At 42.6% G+C, this 22,004-nt stretch overlaps 1 protein-coding gene across 4 annotated transcripts in view; it reads right to left on the bottom strand.

Annotated features, from left to right (window-relative positions):
* Positions 1 to 21,804, bottom strand: part of KIAA1549L (KIAA1549 like) — a 150,706-nt gene extending 128,902 nt beyond the window's left edge. For 3 of the 4 annotated variants that reach the window (XM_082231518.1, XM_082231519.1, XM_082231520.1), the window contains exon 1: positions 21,303 to 21,794. In XM_082231518.1, the coding sequence (XP_082087644.1) occupies positions 21,303 to 21,609 (307 nt within the window). In that variant the 5' untranslated portion in view covers positions 21,610 to 21,794. Of the gene's footprint in view, positions 1 to 21,302 lie in introns of all 4 variants that reach the window. The other variant, XM_082231517.1, reaches the window with a different exon arrangement.
* Positions 21,805 to 22,004: the final 200 nt, after the last annotated feature.

Here is a 22,004-nt window from a genome sequence, read left to right as displayed (position 1 = left end):
TGCACTGTATAAATGAACTGTCATCCTGGTGCATCAAATATTTGGCTCAATTGAATATCAAACTGAATGAATATGGAAATTCTTAAGCAGTGCCTGTTTATATTACAATCAGTTCTAACCAGCAGTAATTCCAACAATTCTTGCTTTCAGGAACTCTACGTTAAATGGGAAAGAATGCTTTCAGAAACATTCTTAAGCAACTTTTGTATGCTTATAAACCAAGGGAGGCAGAAGATACATCTTCACTGCTACTGTCATCTGGAATACTCCGTATCCTTGTCAAAACAAATCTAACTTCAAGTACTCTGGTTTCAAAAACCAACAAAGCATCAGGTTTATATTCCAGAATGTGCGCGGTCAGAATCAGTTGGAATTATCATTGAGAAGGTCTAAAGTTATTCTGACATACAGCGCATGTAATTTTGAGAGCGTGAACAAACTCAGCACTTGATTTGACATTAAAGTGGATTCTTACACTCGCATAACTTTTTGTTCCTTGTCAAGTTTGGAAGGAAGGAAGCAGCAAATTAAATTCAAAGTCTTTTGGTTCAGCCATTTCAGACAACAATGAAGAATTCAAAAAGGGAAAGCAACTTAAACAATTGCTTTTAGACCAGTCCCAAACACTAACACATATCAAAGGTATGGATTGTATTTACTTACAGTAGATCCATCAAAATTGTCATGACTAATTCAATGGGGCTACTCTGAATAAACCTTAGTTGGAAACAACCTTATATTGAGAAATCAGTGTTTATAGACAGGGCTGTGTTTTATGCTGCAGTTAGTTCCTTGGAAATACAGAAAAGATGCAGAATGTCAAAAGGGTAGCATTTCAAGGATATGTTTTTCAAAGCGACATAAATACTGTAATTATGCACAGAGCAAAATATGGGACTCTATCAATATGCATATACATTTTTCTATATTGTGTTGTAGAGATGGAGATCTACATGGCATGAAATGGATGACCAATTCTCAAGTGCTATTTATGTCCTCTCTTCTCCCTGGAGGGGGACATAAGTTTTGCCTATCATTCTGAGATTATGCTCACCACAGGAGGTAAACTGAACTCTAGTCTGTTTATAATTCAAGGTGACCTAATTTTCAACTTCATGACATCAGCATCTGCTGATCACTGCATTAAAAGAGGAGACTCGCTGTTTTCTCCCAATATTTTTGATATGCATAAATTATTACAATCTTTGAGACTAAAGATTAAAATTAGCTCTGAAGGGATGTTCACTGTCAGGCAGAGAAACAAAATCGTTAAGCATGCTCCTAACCAGTGGTAACTTATTTATTAAGAATCTTCTGTCCTACCTTTCAATAAAAAATCACCCACATAACTAACCAAACACCCAAATATTCATAATACACAATCAATCAGCATAAAATTAAACAAGAAAAAAGCACACATAGCTTAACCAACTAAGGAAAGTTAGCCAAATACTTTCAAAAGCTCTCTGGAATAAAACTGCTTTTGCCTGGTGTGCGAAGCCCAGCAATATGAAACAAAGTAAAAATCCCTGCAGACACAGTTCCAGTTATGAGAAAGCCGTGTCCAAACATACCACCGTATCTGGGAATAAACAGAGTCCCCTAAGAAGTTCTAAATGTATAGGCGAGTTTGTATGAAAGAAGGCATCTCTTAATGTATTCTCCACGCAGACTATTTAGGGCTATAAAGGACAAAACCAGCAATCTGAGTTGTGCCGAGAAACCAACTAGAAGTCAGAGAAAATGACATAAAACCATCACTATATACTCTGCATTCTAGTGCCTGCAAACTGGTACACTTGTGGAAAGGGCTTCTCTCTTCTTTATTTTGCCCATAGCTGATTGTGTTACTAGTTGAATTTATGTAGCAGCTAATGCTGAATTCAGCTGAAAGCTATTCGGTTTTGCAGCGGGGGGGGGATGACTTAAAAGCACTATATGGTTCCATCGCTATAGCAACAATTCTAAGTGCACTTACATGTTTATGAATCTCAGCCACACAGAAATGTCCTCTAACTTTGACTTGTAATCAGCTACTTCTAATGAAAAGATGCTTGAGTGGTAACAAACATCTATATACTATAGTTAAGCTCTTCGGGGGCATTTCAAAGACACAGTACAGACACAGCAAATATGCTCCAAGACTTGACTGCAAGCATTGTATTTTCCAAAACTAGAGAACCAGTGCCGACCCACCCATGAGGTGTGGCAGACGGGAGGATCCACAGGGGCAGCACCTCCCAATGTTGATCTTTCTCCTCCTGCCCTTGTCCCTCACTTCTTCCCTGGTGGAGAGGGAGGTGTCCCTGGAAGTCTGCCTCAGGTGCCAAAATTTCCCTGTAAAGAACTGATTTACCAGCTTGAGATAATGCTAATATAAAGAAAGATGGCACTGGGATCCTGATATTTCTGAAAGGTGGAAGCTGATCTCAGAATCCTTGTGAGGTGTCAGATGCTCTTGAGCCTTCTCTTTCAAGCTAATACTGACTACACTCAATTGGAAGCCGCGTCGGACGTTGGGCTCCCGAAAAACGTTCGCAAACCAGAACACTCACTTGCAAGTTGGCGGCGTTTGGGAGCCTATTTGTTCAGGAGCCAAGCTGTTTGACTACCAAGGTACCACTGTACTTCTTCCCTTCCCTTGCCCCATGCCATCTCCATCTCTGATTTTGCTACATATTTACAAGCAAAGAACAACATGGGGAGTAGAGCAGCAGGTATCTGGCTTGTAGGTATGAATTAAATAGAAAGCATATATTCTACTGCCAGGGAAAGGACTGCAAGCCCAAGTGAAGAGTAACTCATAGGATCTGGTTCACGGAATCTTGTGAGATGGTTATACAAGTTAAGAAGCAAAACAGCATATGGGATGGGCAACAAGGGGCAACATTGGGGCCAGGTAGGCAGGACTAGGGCAGCAAAAGCCATCACATATGCTAGTAAACAGAGGTAAGTGTCAGGAAGAAAGCTCTCTGTAGGAAACTAATTCAGACACTAAATGAAGGAGCAGTAAAGCATAGTTTTAGGGTACTTACCAGAGTCAGAGAGAGACTATTGAAGTCTGAGCGGTGTAGAGACCCTGCAGGGATGTGCAAACATCTCAATCTACTACTCAATACTTGCACAGGAACTGTTTGTTTGTTTGTTTATTTATTTAATGAAACTTAAAAGTAAAGCTACAACAAAACAACAGTACTACATGCATTTCTTGCAATATCTTAGCACATGATTTTATCCTACTAACACCTCCTCCTTACAAACCTTCCCTTGACTTGAATCTCTTCTCATAACCTTCACATCTGTTTTTCCTTTTAAATCAGAAGATTCTGATTTCTTACCTTCCATACACTTTCTTATGGCTGGCTCTTCCCTCAATACTGCTGATGGTGTTTTAGGTTGTTGTTTTTTTAACCTACAGTTGATCTGAGCAGATCAGCTGTTATAGTTAAGTATGGACTGATTCCTGATGTCCTTAGTGTGATTACTCATATAGCAATAAAGCAAATTTAATTATTTTTTTAAAGGTTAAAGAGCAGGGCCTTTTGTTAACTAGATGTTGCCTTTTAACAATGCTGTTTTCACTTTTTTATTATTCTGTTGAATCAAAACACTGTGTGCCAGATTACTTTTTTTCTAATTATCTGCTCATGAACTGAGGATTTATGCTTTGAGATTCTATTCCTACAGACCATCTAGAGGAGAGATGCACTGAAATACCTGTAAATTGTCATTTATGCATCTGTGGCCAGGGAGAAGTGGAAGATATTGTTTACTATTGTATTGTATTGTTCTTCTATAATTTCCCAAGGGAAAGGTTTTTGAAATTCTTCAGCCAGTTTTTTTCAACAGTAGGGAGAAAATCTGTTACTTACTATTTGATAGGGATAACTAGATGACATAAAGGGTTTCAGGGTTTGCTCTACAGCCCAACAGTCAAAAACTTAATTCAAAATATAGAGTCCAATATTCTGGGGAATCACCTATGCTAAAATGTATATCTCAGCTAGATTATGTCTGTATTTTTGTGGCGACCAGTAGTTTTTAGAAAATGAATTTGACTGATTGATAGCACAGTTTTAAACATGGAGGATGAACTTGGTGATTTAACTGACTAATGAGAATTCTAAACCAGAAGTGCAATCAGTGCCATTTACTATCTGCTGTTAATTGCAATGATTACGTTTATGGTTCAAAACGCAGAAACCATATCACTTAATTACTAATATAAATAGTTATGTAAATTATTCATCATTTTGGGTTCTATAATATGAAGTTCTATTAAATATTTAAGCAACACAACAGGGTGTATCACTGCAGCAAGTTAGGTATGTATACACACAGAGAGATGAATGCTGGAAATAGCACTTCAGGCATGAATTAATACAGCAAAATCTCTTTTGCTGCACACAGCCTGATGAAAATATTTCGGCTTTCCAGCCCTGATAAACAGGTTCCCAAATTTAACAATGGCACTTTTAAACAATTAAGAGCATGTGTGTATTTGTGTGTGTTTATCTAGAGGCCACAATTAAAAAGAGTCTATTTAATCAGCTAGGTTAATCCATCAGCTACTAAACCTTTGTTTTCCTGGAGTCTTTCTCCCCAAACATCTTTAAACTGGCAATCCTTCATTCCTTTTGTTTTGATCTATTTGTCTCTAAACTTAGGATAAGAGCAAACTCTGTCAGTAGCACCTGCTGAGCTTTTTTTAAAAAAAAAACACCCTCTAATTTACATATTGTTATCAAATTAGGCATTGCTATAAGGTTAAAAATAAAGTAGAGAAAATGTGTTTGCACTGTGTGTGTTTCTTGTGATTCTTCCTGAAAATATACTCCGGGATTGACAGTGGGCCTCACTTTTTTAAAAAAAATAATTCAATTTCTTTCAAAAGAAATTGTGGCACAGGTTACTTTCAGACAACCCATTATTGAGTATTCATCCAGATTTGTTTGCATGGAGATCAGAGGACACCAGCTATTTATTAAGTATTTGTTCTGATTTGTTTGCAAAGAAATAAAAGGCATTGCGTCAAGCAAATGCTATTGCACTCTGCCCAGTGCATTTTCCTGTCACTTTCATTAGCTCAAAAAGTTTGGGAGTGTTGCACAATACCCTCAGTGGTGCAGTCCATTGTCTCTTAAGACAGATGGATGCCAAAAAATAACATCTAAATAATCAACTTGCCATTGTCTATTTAATTAATGAATAGGGTTGTATCCAACCAAGTTATACAGTAGACTCTTTGAAGTGAATGGATCTAAGTTAGTTCTGTCCATTATTTCAGTAACTCTATCACTAACATACAGCCCGCCCCGTCCGCCTGGTTATATATATTTTTGTTTGTTTGTAGCATGTGATGAAATGGCAACATTTTTAAATAACACTTATGATGCATGATCATGCTTATAGACAGGTAAGGTTTAGCAGCAAAGACTGCTGAATTTATAACACATATCATTAATTCAGAGGTCATTATGAGCTATGGACTCAAGTTTGTTTTCTTTGATACCTCAAGTCATAACTTATTATTTTATATGTGGCTCACTCAGCTTAAGAAAAATATTAAAAATTAAGTGTGGTATCCAGTGGGGTCCCTCTATTGATGGATGGCTCCTTAATCCAGAGGAAACTTCCATTAGCAACATGGGGAAGGAAGGGGTTTTTTACATATTCACACGCTGCCACCCCTGCTGCTCCCTCCGAAATCGACCCCAAAGTGTTGAAAGTCCCTTTGGAATATCATGGGAGGTGGCACAGAGTGCTCCAGGGTGGGGTTTGAGGAAAATAGCATCTCGCCCTGTCACACCACGGGGTCAAAGAGCCTTCTGGTAGCTGAAGGACAGCATTAGGTAAAAACCCCTGAAGGAAAATCATGGAATCACAGAATAGTAGAGTTTGGAAGAAAATTTCAACTCGAAAGCTTTTTGTGTATGTAAAAGACAATTAAGCACATACGTGAGATTTCTATTACATAGCCTTAAAAAGAACTATTCTGTTATTGAAGTTGCTCTTCAGAAGAGTTCTGATGGATCACTGACTTGATGGGAAATAGCTCCTTTAAATCAATGACCATTCTGTTTAAAAAAAAAATTAAGAAAATTTATTTTTATTTTACTTAATGAAGATATGCTCTAATCTTTGGGGAGAGGGGCATGAAAGTGACCAGCTTCTAAGCTTTTTATTGCTGGGTAAGCATTATGGCATGTTATTTTAGTTGGTTTGGTTGAAAAATGCAACTGAAAAGCTAAGATTCACTGCATCTGAGCATTATTCCTAAATACACTTCAGGGAAGAATATTTATTAAGAGACATCCATTCTTCCTAGCTAAGGCAAGGGATAAAAGAACATTTTGTACACAAGCAAATTACAGTGAGAACAGCGGAAATTTGTTAACTCACCCATATATGCTTTGAACTGCAGTTTAAACCACTAGGTTCTGCTTAATAATACTTCATAAAAAATATGCCTACAGTGTATGTGGCATGCATTAAACATATAATACACCCTCAGGTTTCCTTTCCAAATCCCACTGCAACACATCATGAATAAAAAAAGACGTGGATGTGGATGTTCTCTTAGCTTAACCATAAATAGGAACGAGAAGATCCTTGGGATTCGGCTCTCCATGCCACACAAAGTATAAACCTCTTATGATCAGTTTTCAAAAGCTCTCTGTTATTTCAACAAGCGCTAATAATGATTTGCTTTGTACCACTGAGAAGCAGGACTCTAGAACCAAGATTACCAACATGTGTAAAATGGCATATGGCATGACTTATTCATGAAGCTTTCAATTAATTAGTGTTTGTAAATCTGCTCTGAAAGTTAGAAAACCTTGCTGATAGCATAGCAAGGGCGACGTCTTTTAATCAAGGTGGGCGAAATTGAATTCCACAGGCAGCACTTCCAGCAGTCCTACCATTCAGTTAGTTTCCAGTCCTTTTGCAGGGTCTGCATTTTTCAAAGCCGCACAGAACACACATTCAATCCACCTCTACCACCACCACCAACACCTCCTCCTCATCATCTGCCCATTACAAAAGCTTGTGTAAGACAATATAAATGTTTAATGGTGGGCTGCTGATTTACTTCCGCTCTACTAGCAATAAACTTTACTCTAACAAACTGCTGGCACCACCCCAAAAGAAAATTAGGCAATTCAAGCATTAATGACTGGTTAAACAGTGGCTCCTGACATCAAAATGAGATGTTACCCTGGCAGTTTAACATGTACTAACCTCATTTAATGTAAAATATTCATAGCAACGGAATCTCAAAAGGAGCTAATGATGAGGCAAGGTTACTTTGCTCGGGAGGGTGTACATACAGTGGTTTCTTGGAGCAGTTTGCTGGAGGGGTCTCCCGAGACACTTGTTAAAATCCCACTACCAAAGCAAAAAGGAAGGCAAGATGCAACTGGCAGGACACCCTACTTTCCCTGAATCCCTGGCAGACTGCTCATCCCTAGAGCTTCCCTATGATCTGTTTGTTTAAATGACTGCGTCTGTATTCTTGAAGTGGAAAATGCACCAGCAGAAAGAACAAAAGGTTCTGAAAGAATCCATTAAAAAAATAATGTTTAAATCCATAGCACTTCCTTCAGCATATCTCACGGAATCATCTTCCCGTGAATAAATGCACACACACATGCACACGCTCAAAAGGATCTTTTTACCTGACAGAGCTTCCTACCTTGGTTGCAAAATTAATAACAAAAATCATTTATTTATTTTTTGCAATTAAATGTCATTTTTATATATCTAACTTACACAGGAAAAGTGCTGCTCAGCATGCATAAGTAGAACTGTCTGCATTTAAACAGTATATAGCACAGCCAGTTAGTTTGAATATCCCTTGCTGGCTGAGCCAACCATACCTTGTTCACTAACATTCAGATGAAGCCACACCAATTTTCAGCAGCAAAAATGTACAAGTATTGCCTCTGGGCATTGGCTTCAGGCATTTTTAACTCTTTATTTTATTGTTTTATTTTAGATTGTTTGTATTGTCTGTTATTATAAGACTCTTTGGACATGGTTCCTTAGCAAAGCAGTACAAACATACAATATTTAAATAATACCGTATTTTTCGCCCCATAAAACGCACTTTTTCCCCTCCAAAAATGAAGGGGAAATCAGGGTGCGTCTTATGGGGCGAATGCCTGCAAGCCTCGCGCGCCTGGCAGGAGGTCCCACCGGGTGCGCGAGGCTTGGGGCGGCAGCCTGTCGCCCGAAGCACGGGGAGCCCTCCGGAGGGCTCCCCCTGCTTCGGGCGAGTGTCTGCAAGCCTCGCGCACCCGGCAGGAGGTCCCACCGGGTGCGCGAGGCTTGGGGCGGCAGCCTGTCACCCGAAACACAGGGAGCCCTCGGGAGGGCTCCCCCTGCTTCGGGCGAGTGTCTGCAAGCCTCGCGCACCCGGCAGGAGGTCCCACCGGGTGCGCGAGGCTTGGGGCGGCAGCCTGTCGCCCGAAGCACGGGGAGACCTCGGGAGGGCTCCCCCTGCTTCGGGCGAGTGTCTGCAAGCCTCGCGCACCCGGCAGGAGGTCCCACCGGGTGCGCGAGGCTTGGGGCGGCAGCCTGTCACCCGAAACACAGGGAGCCCTCGGGAGGGCTCCCCCTGCTTCGGGCGAGTGTCTGCAAGCCTCGCGCACCCGGCAGGAGGTCCCACCAGGTGCGCGAGGCTTGGGGCAGCAGCCTGTCGCCCGAAGCACGGGGAGACCTCGGGAGGGCTCCCCCTGCTTCGGGCGAGTGTCTGCAAGCCTCGCGCACCCGGCAGGAGGTCCCACCGGGTGCGCGAGGCTTGGGGCGGCAGCCTGTCGCCCGAAGCACGGGGAGACCTCAGGAGGGCTCCCCCTGCTTCGGGAGAGTGTCTGCAAGCCTCGCGCACCCGGCAGGAGGTCCCACCGGGTGCGCGAGGCTTGGTGCGGCAGCCTGTCGCCCGAAGCACGGGGAGACCTCGGGAGGGCTCCCCCTGCTTCGGGCGAGTGTCTGCAAGCCTCGCGCACCCGGCAGGAGGTCCCACCGGGTGCGCGAGGCTTGGGGCGGCAGCGGACTGCTTGCGCGCACCTCGAAGCTTGGGGCGCGTTGAGCTCAGCACGCCCTAAGCTTCTGGTGTAGCGCAGGGGTCCGCTAGCCCTGGGAGAGCCCCGCGGCTCTCCCAGGGCTAGCGGACTGCTTGCCGGCACGCAGAAGCTTGGGGCGCGCTGACCTCAGCTCGCCCCAAGCTTCTGGATTAGCGCAGGGGTCCGCTAGCCCTGGGAGAGGCGCCCGGCTCTCCCACGCTAGCGGATACCTTGCCGGCACGCAGAAGCTTGGGGCGCGCTGAGCTCCGCACGCCCCAAGCCGCTGGTGTAGCGCAGCGCACCTGGGGGGGGAATAATTTTTTCCCCCTTTATTTCTCCCCAAAAAAACTAGGTGCGTCTTATGGGCCGGTGCATCTTATGGGGCGAAAAATACGGTAGATAGAATATTCAAGGCTTATATTTTAATGAACACTTATTCCCATGTGAAATAGCAGTTATATAAAGGTAAGGGGGGATAAGTGCTGCTGTTTGAATGCTGGCAGTCCTCCTAGTTTATGAATAGGTCCCTGAATAAACACAGTGATCTGAGAACAGTATAAAGTGACCGTCTGGGTTCCACAGAATGTAGAGAAAATGCAACTAACTAATAAGACTATTTGGGAATTAGGATTAAGATCTTCCTATTTAAGAGATAGAATGATCAAGACAAAGCATAATATTGCTTTTTACCAAAAAAAAAAAAAAAACCACACACACACACACAAAAGAGAGAGGGACAATTATACCATAAATTAAGAGTTGCTGTCATACTACTTCCAAACAACATGGTATGATAAATAGAGAAGGGCATGAAGATGTTCAGTGCCAGGACAGGCATGGAGAAGAATAATCTCCAAGGTTAGTACAACTGTGGGAAACAGAACTTATATGGGGTAAAGGGGTGTAAGGTTGGTAGATTCAAGAACTTCAAGATCTTGACTTAAAGCATGTATCTAAACAGCAGTGGCATCAAGACAGTTATGATGATATATTCTAATAAGATCGCTGTTTATAAATTATTATATTCTTCTATATAGGGGTAGGGAAGCCATAGCCCTGCAAATGTTGTTGGACTCCAGCACCAGTCAACCCCTGCGAAAATCACCAGTGGACAGGGATGATACGAGTTGTAGCCCAACATCACATGGAGAGCTGCAGGTTCCTCAAAACCACCACCTGCAATAAGAGAAATAATATATCCTCTTGGCAGGAGTCCTTAAGGGTTTAGTCGTGAAGATGGTACACTGCAAATCAGTACACATGTACACTAACAATCCCAGATAACCTTATAAAAATCTCAATAATATGCTCATTTCTGTTGGGGTACCCAACGTTTGGAATTAACTCCGCCATGAAGTACAACATGCACCAACCATTTTTTTTTTTTTTTGGCTTCTATTAAAGGCCTATCCTTTTCATAAAACTTCTGCAGGTTTTAATACCTTTTTAATCATCATTATTAATACTATCATTCATATCAAGGCTATGAAACTCAAAGCGTAGAAAGCTTGTGGGGCGTTAATGAAATTCTATTTTAAGGTGGGTGGTCAGCTTTTGAAAATCTTTGCCAGTAAAGTGGTCTCCCAGATGCTTCATGGAGTAGTGATATGGGGCAAGGACCCAAATGCCAACAAAGCCTTAGAAATAGTGCAGAACAAATTCCTCAGGAAAGTGCTCTCACTCCCCAACGGGACTCCAGCTGCTCTTCTCCATGTTGAAGCTGACGTGACAACAATATAGGCTAGAATTGATTACCTGTGCTTAAATTATGTGAAAAGACTTCAATTTCCTTCAGAGGAGAGATTCCCTGCTATGTCACACACAGAACAGAAACAGACCAAATGTTGGAAGGACAGTATCCAGCGCCTCTTGGCCCAATACCAATTACAAGATTTTCAGGTGACTATGAAGATGGACAAGAGGCACTTAAGAGATTGTCTCTTTAGGTCTGATGCAGAAAGGGATCTAACCATGATGGCTTCTACCAAGAGTTCGCCATGGTTCCCACTTATTAAAACGGAGCATACCCGGGCCAGTTACCTGTCAAAGCTCCCACCTGCCATGCTTAGAATCGCTTTCACAGAATTACTATTCCAGTCGATGCCCTTGGTGGTGTTGGATGGATGCTACGGCAAAGTACATTATGAAGAGACACTTTGGGGGGGGGCAACACTGTGTGGAGGACCTGTGCCACTATTTATTGCAGTGCCCGTTATATATAGACCCAAGAGACCGATTCATAAAACCCCTGTTTCCGATTGGAACTCGCTTGAATAGGGTGGAAAAGGTAAAATGGCTGCTTAGCGATACTGATAACTGTAACACTCTATGCATTGGCAGCTAAGAAGATCAGGAGGAAAGAACTAGATAAAATAGTGGTTAACTGCAATGGGGATTCGGATATTTAATTTGGCACATTTTACTAGAGAATCTTCTGCTATTCTATTTTATGTAACAAACAATCTTAGTAGTTGTGACCGTGCTTTATATTGTATGTGTGGTGCCTGATGATTTTTATAGTTATTGCTGTTTTTCCTTTTGTTATTTTTCTGAAACATGCCATGGCCTATGGCTAGCACAATAAAAGTCTATGATGATGATGATGATGATAAATACTATCATTATTATTATTTATTACTTTTCTATACCAATATACCTGAAGGAGCATCTCCACCCCCAACGTTCTACTGAGGTCCAGCGCCAAGGGCCTTTTGGCAGTTCCCTCACTGCGGAAAGCCGTGTTACAGGGAACCAGGCAGAGGGCCTCCTCGGTAGTGGCACCAGCCCTCTGGAACACTCTCCCACCAGATGTCAAAGAGAACAACAACTACCAGACTTTTAGAAGACATCTGAAGGCAGCCCTGTTTAGGGAAGCTTTTAATGTTTGATGGATTACTGTGTTTTAATATTTTGTTGGAAGCCACCCAGAGTGGCTGGGGAAGCCCAGCCAGATGGGCAGAGTATAAATAATAAATTATTATTATGCCACCCCTCATCCAAGAATTACAGGGCATTTTACAATACAAGAACAATTTCTTAGACTTTCCTTCCCAGGTTCTTGAGCTGACGCTTTCAACATACACTGCTTTAATATACTTTGTAAATGGCCCTAAAATTTGAAGATGGAGGGTGGTACAGTGGTGCCTCGCAAGACGAAAATAATCCGTTCTGCGAGTCTCTTCGTCTAGCGGTTTTTTCGTCTTGCAAAGCAACCCTATTAGCAGCTTAGCGAATTAGCGCTATTAGCAGTTTAGCGGCTATTAAAGGCTTAGCGGCTTAGCGGCTAAAAGGCTATTAGCGGCTTAGAAAAAGGGGGGGAAGCGGGGAAAAATCGGAACACTCGCAAGACGTTTTCGTCTTGCGAAGCAAGCCCATAGGGAAATTCGTCTTGCGAAGCAGCTCAAAAACAGAAAACCCTTTCGTCTAGCAGGTTTTCCGTCTTGCGAGGCATTCGTCTTGCGGGGCACCACTGTATGCAGATATTTTAAGTAAGTTAATAAATGGAGGAAGCAAAGGAAAACAAAACATGAAAGCAAAGAAAGTAGCTTTCCTTCCTTTTCCAGTACTTCGCTTTTGTGGAAAGAAATATAGAATTTCTACCCTGTCCTCAGATGTTTCTGTGAAGAATACTGCATTACCCCCAGCACTCGGCGAACTTTATTTTGCATCCACTGCAAGCAAGATTGCTGTGAAGAATGCTGTGAATATGCCTCTATTAGATATTGCTTATGACATCATTAGTGGCAAGTGTCAAACCAGTTGTAGTCCCAAAACATCTGAAAGGTACCAGTTCGAAAAGGCTGGGCTAGGTGCTCAGCAAGCGTTTTAAAGGAAGATGATAAAAACATAGCTACTTTGCAGCAACAACTATTTTTTCCACCTGTTCCTTTTTAGAAAATTGTTTAATACTTTGAAAGTTGTCTATTCTCTGCCCACAGCACTAGGTAGTCATTACAATGCCAGCTTTTATTAGAGGGGTGAAAAGCAACAGTTATCCTGCTCAAAAAAAAAAACCCACCGTGTGTCAACTGGATGCTGTCCTATTGTTTTTGAATGGGGGCACTGCAAAACTGTCAAACAAAGGCTAGAATGTGGTATTGGCATACATTTATTAAATTCACTGTCTGGATAGCTCTTACTAAACTGAGCATTTCTAAGCAATAGAATTTAAATTAGCTCATGCCTGTAGGTAGGATAGGACTGGCTGGAACAAAGTACAGTCGTACCTGCGTTTAAGTAACCTTCTGGTTACATAAACTTCGGGATGCGTGCTCTGCAAACTCAGAAGTATTTTACCGGGTTTCACCGCGCGCACATGCACAGAAGCAGCCTGCGCATGCACAGAAGCGGTCCTCAGATTGCAGAAACCTCAGGATCCAAACGGATCTCTGGAACGGATCCTGTCCACAGCCGGAGGTACTAGTGCAAAGTGACCAAACAGGGTTTTCAAATACTGCACAGCACAGCAGTGATGACACAGCCACACTGCAGACCACAGCACCCTCTGGAAATCTGTCCCTTCCCCTCTGTTTATATACACTTCCACTGCACCAACAGTGCAAAGATCAGTGTAAGAAACTGAGATATGAAAACTACAAGCTAAATGGCCCCTTGAACCTAGGTTATGGAAGCAACAACGGAATGTCTAGGCACACTTTTTTATAACAAGAATACAAAGCTGAAAATCAGTGAACTGCATCTAAAATATTATGTTCATTTTTCACATGGTCTAGTCCTCATCCAAAGACTGCAAAAATCAAAGACGTGCTCCCCCTCACCCCCCTAATATTCTTAAGAGTGTATCTTCTCCAACATTCACAGAGTGGCTGGAAGTGGGGAGGCAGAAAAAGGTCCTCCTTTCCTTCCACTGTGCAGTTTTAATCTGAAATCTTAGGCACCCAGGGCTCTGAAACTGAAATTCCCTGTCACAAAACATGCCTAGAACAATGGGAGTTTCGAAGGCTGGCAAGGATGACCGATTGGATTCCACTCCTAGGCAACAACTGTTTGCACTGCAATCTTATACTAGTATATTGCAAACTGAGAAACTAGATTTCTAGATCGGAAGTCATACTAGAATCAATGAAGAATTAATTCAATTTTGAATGTAAGAAGTGCAAACTCTTTTTTGGGATTGCTTTTTGTTGAATACTATATTTTTGATTTGTTCTTCTTTGTTGTGCTATGCTTTTTCTTTTAAAACGAAGAAAGCACTTAAAGAGAGAGAGAGAGAGAGAGAGAGAGAGAGAGAGAGAGAGAGAGATTTCCAAAGGTATGTGTCTTTTGGCACATGGAGTCAGCAGCTGAGAAGGTAAATCTAACACAATAAATTGACCTTTTATTGAAATGCAGTAGACACACAGTGAACGTGTAGCATGTGCTTGGAGTGAAAAGCAATCTTTAAAAAGGGTACTCTGACCTGAGTGAGAGAAATGTCAAATAACTGCTCACAAAATGCAAACTGGCAAGTATGGCAGTACATTAAGAAGAAAGCAAGTTATTGCTTTGCAATCTACCAACCAGGTGAAAATGACAAGACATGAAACAGAATTAGATGCCCCAGAATTATTTTTCAATAACAACTGGAAATATTTACAGACCACAAGTCAGATCTTTCACCCATAAAAGCTGTTTCAAATTCAGAGAAGAGGGGAGGGGGATAATGCGCTCTGGATGTCAGCCAAAGAATAACAAAGTAGATGTAGAAGATTAAAAGAACCAGGGCAAAAGGTGAGGCAATGACTTTGGGTAAAAGAAGTCCAGACAAGGTTTCTATCCAGATCTACATTCATACCGAAAGTGAACCAATTATAAGGAAAATCCTATTGCCACTAATAGTAGCTAAGCATAACTGCACAGCAAAGGGCGTTGGATATCTTGAGAACGTGAAGAAACTGTGGAACAGGCTGCCTTCAGAGTGGTAGACCTTTTTAAGCAGAGGCTGGATATCCTGTCAGGGGCCCTATAACAGAGGATCTCCTGCATCAGTGGGATGTTGTTTAATGAAACAATATTTGAGGTTCCTTCCAACTCCATGATTCTGAGTTGACCTTGTCCAATCTGGTGCGCTCCCTATGACTTCTGGATAATTCCACTTGGTAGTTTATTATTAAGTCGGTGCTGTTCATGCTTGAAAATTTTGTAATAGTATCCACAGAACTCATCAAAACACTGCCCCATTTTATCTCCTCCTTTAATCTGGATTTCCACAAAATATCCAGTAGGTTTTAAAAACAAAACATGTACGGTAAGGGGATGACTTGTTGATGAGGATGATACCATGTGGATGCAAGTTCACAACGAACAGGCCAGCAACTTCCATCTCTCTACTGAACTATCCATTCAAATGCTAAAACACATAGTACAACTTATTCCTCATCACTTCCAAAATGGGCACCTATAAATATTGTTACAGATAGGTAGCCGTGTTGGTCTGCCATAGTCAAAATAAAAAAATTCCTTCCACCAGCACCTTAAAGACCAACTAAGTTAGTTCTTGGTATGAGCTTTCGTGTGCATGCACAATTCTTCAGATACACTGAAGTATCTGAAGAAGTGTGCATGCACATGAAAGCTCATACCAAGAACTAACTTAGTTGGTCTTTAAGGTGCTAGTGGAAGGAATTTTTTTATTTTGACTATAAATATTGTATAGTCAGTGTTGGGTTAACACAGCCTCTCTCAACCTGGGCCAACCAGACTACAGCTCCCTTCAGTCCCATTCCACCCTTTTGCTAGCTAAGGTTCATGAGAGTTGTAGCCCAAAATATCTGGAGGGTGCCACATTGGGGATTGTAACTTCTGATGTTACATTTTCCTGCTCACGCTGGAGTAGGAAGGCGCCACACCTAATTGCCTCTCCTTTAATAATTTCTCTCATTTCTAAAGTGGCTTTAGTTCTCCTCAGAGTGGCTCATTTTCTCTGTTGCTTGTCCCAACTTGTCAGGGAACTGCCATCAGAGCGAAAGGCGAAGGAGAGGCTCCCCGATTCTGCAGGAGAAGGTACCAGCACTAGGGGGAGACGCAGCTTGGTAGAGGAGGAAGGAAATCAGCGTAACACCAGGGATCAAGGAGGGGAAATGGGGGAAGCGGAGGGAGAGCTCCAGGATTCTTCCCTGGACGTCAGTGAGGAAAGCACTGGTCCTCCACTACCCACGCCCTCCCTGCGCAGAAGACTCCCGCGCAATGAAAGGCGGAGACGACTGGGAGTCAAACAGCTTTTATGCTGGAAAAGGTTTAAGAAACGCCCACAGACAGATTCTGCTAGCAACTGAGGCAGCCACACTGAGATGGGCTGTGCAGTCAGGAGGGTTTAACCAAGGCAATTAAGCCCCCTAACAGGGACAATTTACGCACGAGTAACTCAAACCCATTACACTACCGCTAGGGGAAATTAGTCACTCTGAACAGAGGCAAAATAATAAATAAATAAGGAGAGACCCTTTTCCCTTTGTGTGTGTATTTTCTATACCCTCTATAGTTTTTTCTACCTGTTGATAGAGAAAGGCAGAATTCTCATATGGAAGTGCTGTTCATTTCCCATGAGTTAGTTCTTGAACCCAATGCGGTGGTGCTATTATAGTATCCCTGCGCGGCTAATTTAAATGCTACAGTATTTGTGGTGTGATTATTCTGAATGGCAGCTGTAGAGATTTCTTTAAGGAACACAGTTCAGGTTATGCTGAAAATTATCATCTACGAAGACTTGTAAGACAAAGTTGCACAAAAAATACGATAGGCTACCCTGGGTACAGAATACTGATAAAGGTTTCAGGGCTTTCTATGCACACACACAGTCCACTGCTTATCTCCTGCTAAAAATTGGGTGTGGAGGTGTTTGCTGGGCAGGAATATGGGGGGGGGGAAGGCATTTATTTGGCCTCCATGGTAAGGAAATGAGAGAACTGAGCCTTATTAAAAAGAAACAATGGTTAAATACCAAGACCAACCAAAGTTACGGTTTCCTACATGTAACAAAACAGCAATGGCTCCTTCTTTTAAGGAAACACAGCTTTAGTATAAAGCAATTTGGAAATCAAAAAGATTAAGCACACACTGCCACTTGTCTGCTCTAAATTCACCTTTCTCAAGCTGCTTTTCCTCCTACAGAGTTCCAAATACATACTTTCAAATGTAGGCAACTCGTATGCAAAAGCAGCAGGAATGATTCTTATAGATATACCCTCTCATCCAGAATGTCCCCTTCCTGAAGTTGCTTTTCAAAAGGGAAATAGGCTACCAGAGTCCTTTGCTCATATTTCTGTGTCACGCATAGTTTGGACTTGGGTTCCTGCATGAAAATCCATTCTTAATTCACGGCTAATTCTTCTCTAGCCAAGATTTATGAACTAATGAGTAAATCCCACTGGGTTTTAGATCTGAAGCTTGCATAAATGTGATTTTCCAGCTCAGGTATCATTGACAAAAGCTACCATATTACATTTCAATGGAAATTGAAAAAATTATTATTTTGCTACACCATATTATTTTGCTACGCCATATATCTTACATTTTATAAAAGTCAATAAATTTGTTTTTTCCAGAGTAATTTATTGCTGGATGACAGAAATATTGTTAAAATGGGATCTTTTGCATGCAAAGCAGATGCCACTGAGCCACAGATCTTCCTGAACCAAAACACAGTGAACTGAAGAGGAACAAGAACTTTGTGGAATTCTGCTGCACCAGTTTTAAGGACCACAGGGTTGTTGTTGTTTTTAACCACATGCCACAATTACATGCAATCAATATAAACTTATTTCTCTGTTCCAAGTAGTCGTGACTCTTGTAAAATAAAGTCTTACTAGCAATGCATCCACCTAGTTCTATAAATTATCAGATTAAACAGAAATTGAAAGAAGAGATGAGACAGGTTTGTAATGGCTTCTTTTAAACTGGCTTTTCAGCACTTCAGTGCTATGCAACTTGAAACAATCCAGTTCTTTTTGTTCATTACTAAACAAAGAACCACTATTTGATAATGAGCTTTTCTCAAGGATACTTCACCATTTTATCCTGCTTTCAAATTTTTGCATTAGCAACTTCTACTTTCCTGGTAACAGAAATGTGCTTACATGGAAAAAATAGTCTTTGTTAGGGTTTTTTCCCACTTGTAATACATTCATCTTATTTTTCTGTTCATTCTCTGCACATGCTATAAAACTATTTTGTACTGTTCATATCAAACAATGACTGGTAGCAAAATATTGGTAGCAAGTTTCCACATCACCAGACAAATGAAAATATGTTCCACTTGGATATAGAAATGCTGTCCAACCAGAGTGTCTATTGCAGTGTAATCCTAACCTTTTCATTCATCTTTCGGAATATTACACTACAGTTTGCACCTTTTAAAAAACCTGCTACGTGACTCAGAAATAAAAGAAACGAGCAATGTTTGGGGAATTCCTCCTAACATCACATTACAAATGCACTGTCACTGTGATTATTATGACTAGAAGTCATGGAAGACACTGTACATGCAGGACAGGAAAGCAACTCACATTTTCTATCACAAGCTCAATCTGTTCCCCTAACCCAAACCTTTTCTCACATTAGAACTAAAAGTTTAAGAACTATCAGTTGGGGCCTTGCCAGGTTGGCTAAAACATCTAACCACAAACTTAGAAGAGTCTGAACACTTACAATTGAAACCTGCAGTCTATGTTACAACATACTGTACCCTAATACAAAATTGGATGCAAAAAAAATGGGCTAAAGGACACATTATTCTGTTATATTATTAAAGATAAGAAGATATTGGTCTAGTGGGAAACTGACTGTCAGCTCCATGTAAGCTGTTTTTCATTGGTATGGGATACTGGCCACAATTAAGAACTGTTGACAGGTGCTAATATGCAGTGTTTTTTTCTGGGGGGATGCAAGGGTACACATACCCCTAAACATTTTATGAATCTACAGTTTGGCCTCATTCAGGGGCAGTATTTCAATATAAGAAGGAAAATAAGAGCACCCCTAAAAAAAATTTAAGAAAAAAAACACTGCTAATATGTAAAATGCATATTACACATAAACATGTTTGTATAAACTCCAGTTCAGCAAGGAAAATCTACGAACCAAAGGAGCTCCCCTAAATGGATTTCTCTGCTGTATCATAAGCCTGTTATTCTCACACACATCTGTTGAAGGGAACTTCTAACTAGCGCTTAGATCCAAATTAGGGCCAGTACATTTAACACTACTTGCCAATTGTGCAAGGTATTTTCTCCATTTAAAAAATGTTAGAAGTTAACTAACAAGCACATTCAATCAGTCCAACTGAAAGAAAATTAAATGGGAATTAAGCAAATGGAATAGTTCACAACAACTTAAAACACACTTATTTGAATGGGACTTAAGTGCACATCAAACCACTTAAAGTTGCAATAATGTTAGTGGAATCCAAACAGGTATAGTTTTCACAGGATTGCGCCCTATACAGTGGTACCTCTGGATACGAACGGGATCCGTTCCAGAGCCCCGTTCGCATCCAGAAGCAAACACAGCCCACATCTGCATGTGTGTGGGTCATGATTCGCCGCTTCCGCACATGCGCATGACGTCATTTTGACCATCTGCGCATGCGCAAGCGGTGAAACCCGGAAGTAATGCATTCTGTTACTTCCAGGTTGCCGTGGAGCGCAACCCAAAAGCCCTCAACCTGAAGCACATTTAACCCGAGGTATGACTGTATAAGAATTCAGGTCATAACCTACCAGTTAAGATCACAGTCAATTATACTAGTGGTATTTGGGGCAGGGGGAGAGTTTGACGTGCAAAGAAATCCTCCCAGACCCTACATAAGTTCAAGACTATTTGAGTAAGAAATTTCTGTCACTCCAACCCTACGGAGAAATATAGCAAACCCTTACACCTTCCTTTATTTTATTTTATTTTATTTTATTTTTAATCCAGCTAATCTTATTCAATACTGTACTGTATTCTATCTCTAATCGTAAGTAAGCCACCTTGGTTACCACAGAAGCAACCAGGTGAGGGGAGGGAAAAGCTTTTTCATGCTCCTGATCGCTGAGCACTTCAACAATTAAATCGTTACTACTAAATAAATACTAAACAATGGCCAGAATCCAAAGATATGTAAGACTAGACCCAGACACTTTAGACTTCTTCATGAATAGCATTCCTGCTAAGCCACATGTCAAGCTGCATCTGAAACTGAAGGGAGTTTCAAAGCTGCATGCTCCAAAATTGGGCTTTATATAGTTCATAACTCCACTGATTATACCTCAAAGGAAACAGTCTGAGGATTGCAGTCATAACCAAAGCATCATGGCTCAGCTAGAGAAGACCCAAATCCTGCAGAAAAAAGTCCCATGAACTCCATCCTCGTGGGATTGTGTCTACACAGATCCATACTACCATTCCTTGTTCACATACAGTACAGCATTGTTAACTTTGATGTCACTCTGTACGCTGCTACTTTCAAAATGGAAAATGGTAGGGTTCTCCCCCCCCCCTGAAAAAAATCCCCAAGATACCAATAATAAGATATGTTATGCTGGAGATAATTTTTTGTACTCTTATCAGCTCTGATACATCTCTCGCCCCCCCTCCTTCCAAAAAGTAATTGTTTGAGGTAACAACAGCTTCTTTTCTGTGCAATGTAAAAAAAAAAAATTGGGGAGGGGGGGCAGAGATGCTAGTCAACAAGAGGCAGCAGAGCACTCGTTCCAACACTGTAGGCCCCTTTGAAAACACAAGCTCAGAAACCCTCCTCATTTGTTACCTGACACACTTCACCAGCTACAGAAAACGACGGCGGGAGGAGGGTGGAATTATTCTGAGCTAAAATATTTACAAACCGCCAGGCGCCCTCTGAAAAAAAAATCAAATGCGAACCCCATGGCCACCGAAACAACGCTGAGGCATTGCAGTGAAGTGCAGCTGTTATGCAGAAGGCTGTTAACTTTTGTTTAAGATTGTGGGGAGAGGAGGAGAGACCGGGGGGGGGGGGAGATGGCCCCTTCTTCTGTGCAGCCTCCCTCCCTCCTTTCCATTCCAAGGCACCAAGAACCAGGCGCGAGCTTCCCCTCCTCTAGCACATCCCAGAAGAGTATTATTTTTACTATTTGGAAGGAGATCGCCGATAACACAATGGCTGCAGCTGTAACGAAGCCCTCCCCCCGCTCACACACCCCCCCCCCCGTTCTTCATTAAGCGATTCCTGCTCAGCCTCCCTTCACCACCCTCGCCCGGGTCTGAAGGCGCGCCGCTCACCTTGCTCCGCCTGGACCCGTTGGCAAAGGACTAAGAGCACCCCGAGGAGCATGGCAGCCTTGAAAAGGGGCCCTTTGGTAGCCGCGGCTGCCTCGGCGCTTCTCCGATCAGGGCATGGCGGCAGCAGCAGCAACAGCAGCAGCTGCCTGAGGCCAACGCTGGTGGCCCAAGCCCGCGAGATGCCTGCTGCAAAGAGTCCCCGCAGGCGCACGGGAAGCTCACCCCTCAGGGTGCTGGTGCTGGTGGAAGCAGCGGCAGCAGCAGCAGCAGCAGCAGGCGCCACGGCCGCCTCGTCGCCGAGAGCCATTTGTGGGGCGGCTGAGATGGCACATCCCCGTCGAGGGTCCGGCGCCCCTCAGAGCCCGCGGCTGCCCATCGAGGCGCGAGGCAGGTCGCGAGCTCCCGCCGACGCCACCTGACAGCAGCAGCAGCAGCAGCAGGTGCAGGTGCAAAGGCTGCGGAGACGCCTCATGGAACCGCCCGTCGCCGCCGGGCCCTTCCCGCCTAGCTGCGGGCGCCGGGGACGCCTCTGCCTGGCAACAAGAGACGCCGCCGAGGGGGCCTCCTCGCTCGGCCGCCCGCCGGTCCTCGTGCCTGACGGCTTCTTTCCCTCGCTCCGGGGCCGGAGTTGGGCTTGCAGCGCGCAGAGAGAGGGCGCCTCATCGACAAAGGAATCACGTAGCAGCGACACCCTCCGCCCCC

Source organism: Podarcis vaucheri (assembly GCF_965113315.1).
Source record: "Podarcis vaucheri genome assembly, chromosome: 1".
NCBI classification, from domain to species: domain Eukaryota; kingdom Metazoa; phylum Chordata; class Lepidosauria; order Squamata; family Lacertidae; genus Podarcis; species Podarcis vaucheri.
The sequence above is the reverse complement of the archived record's forward strand: the minus strand, read 5'-3'. Positions and strand labels throughout refer to the sequence as shown.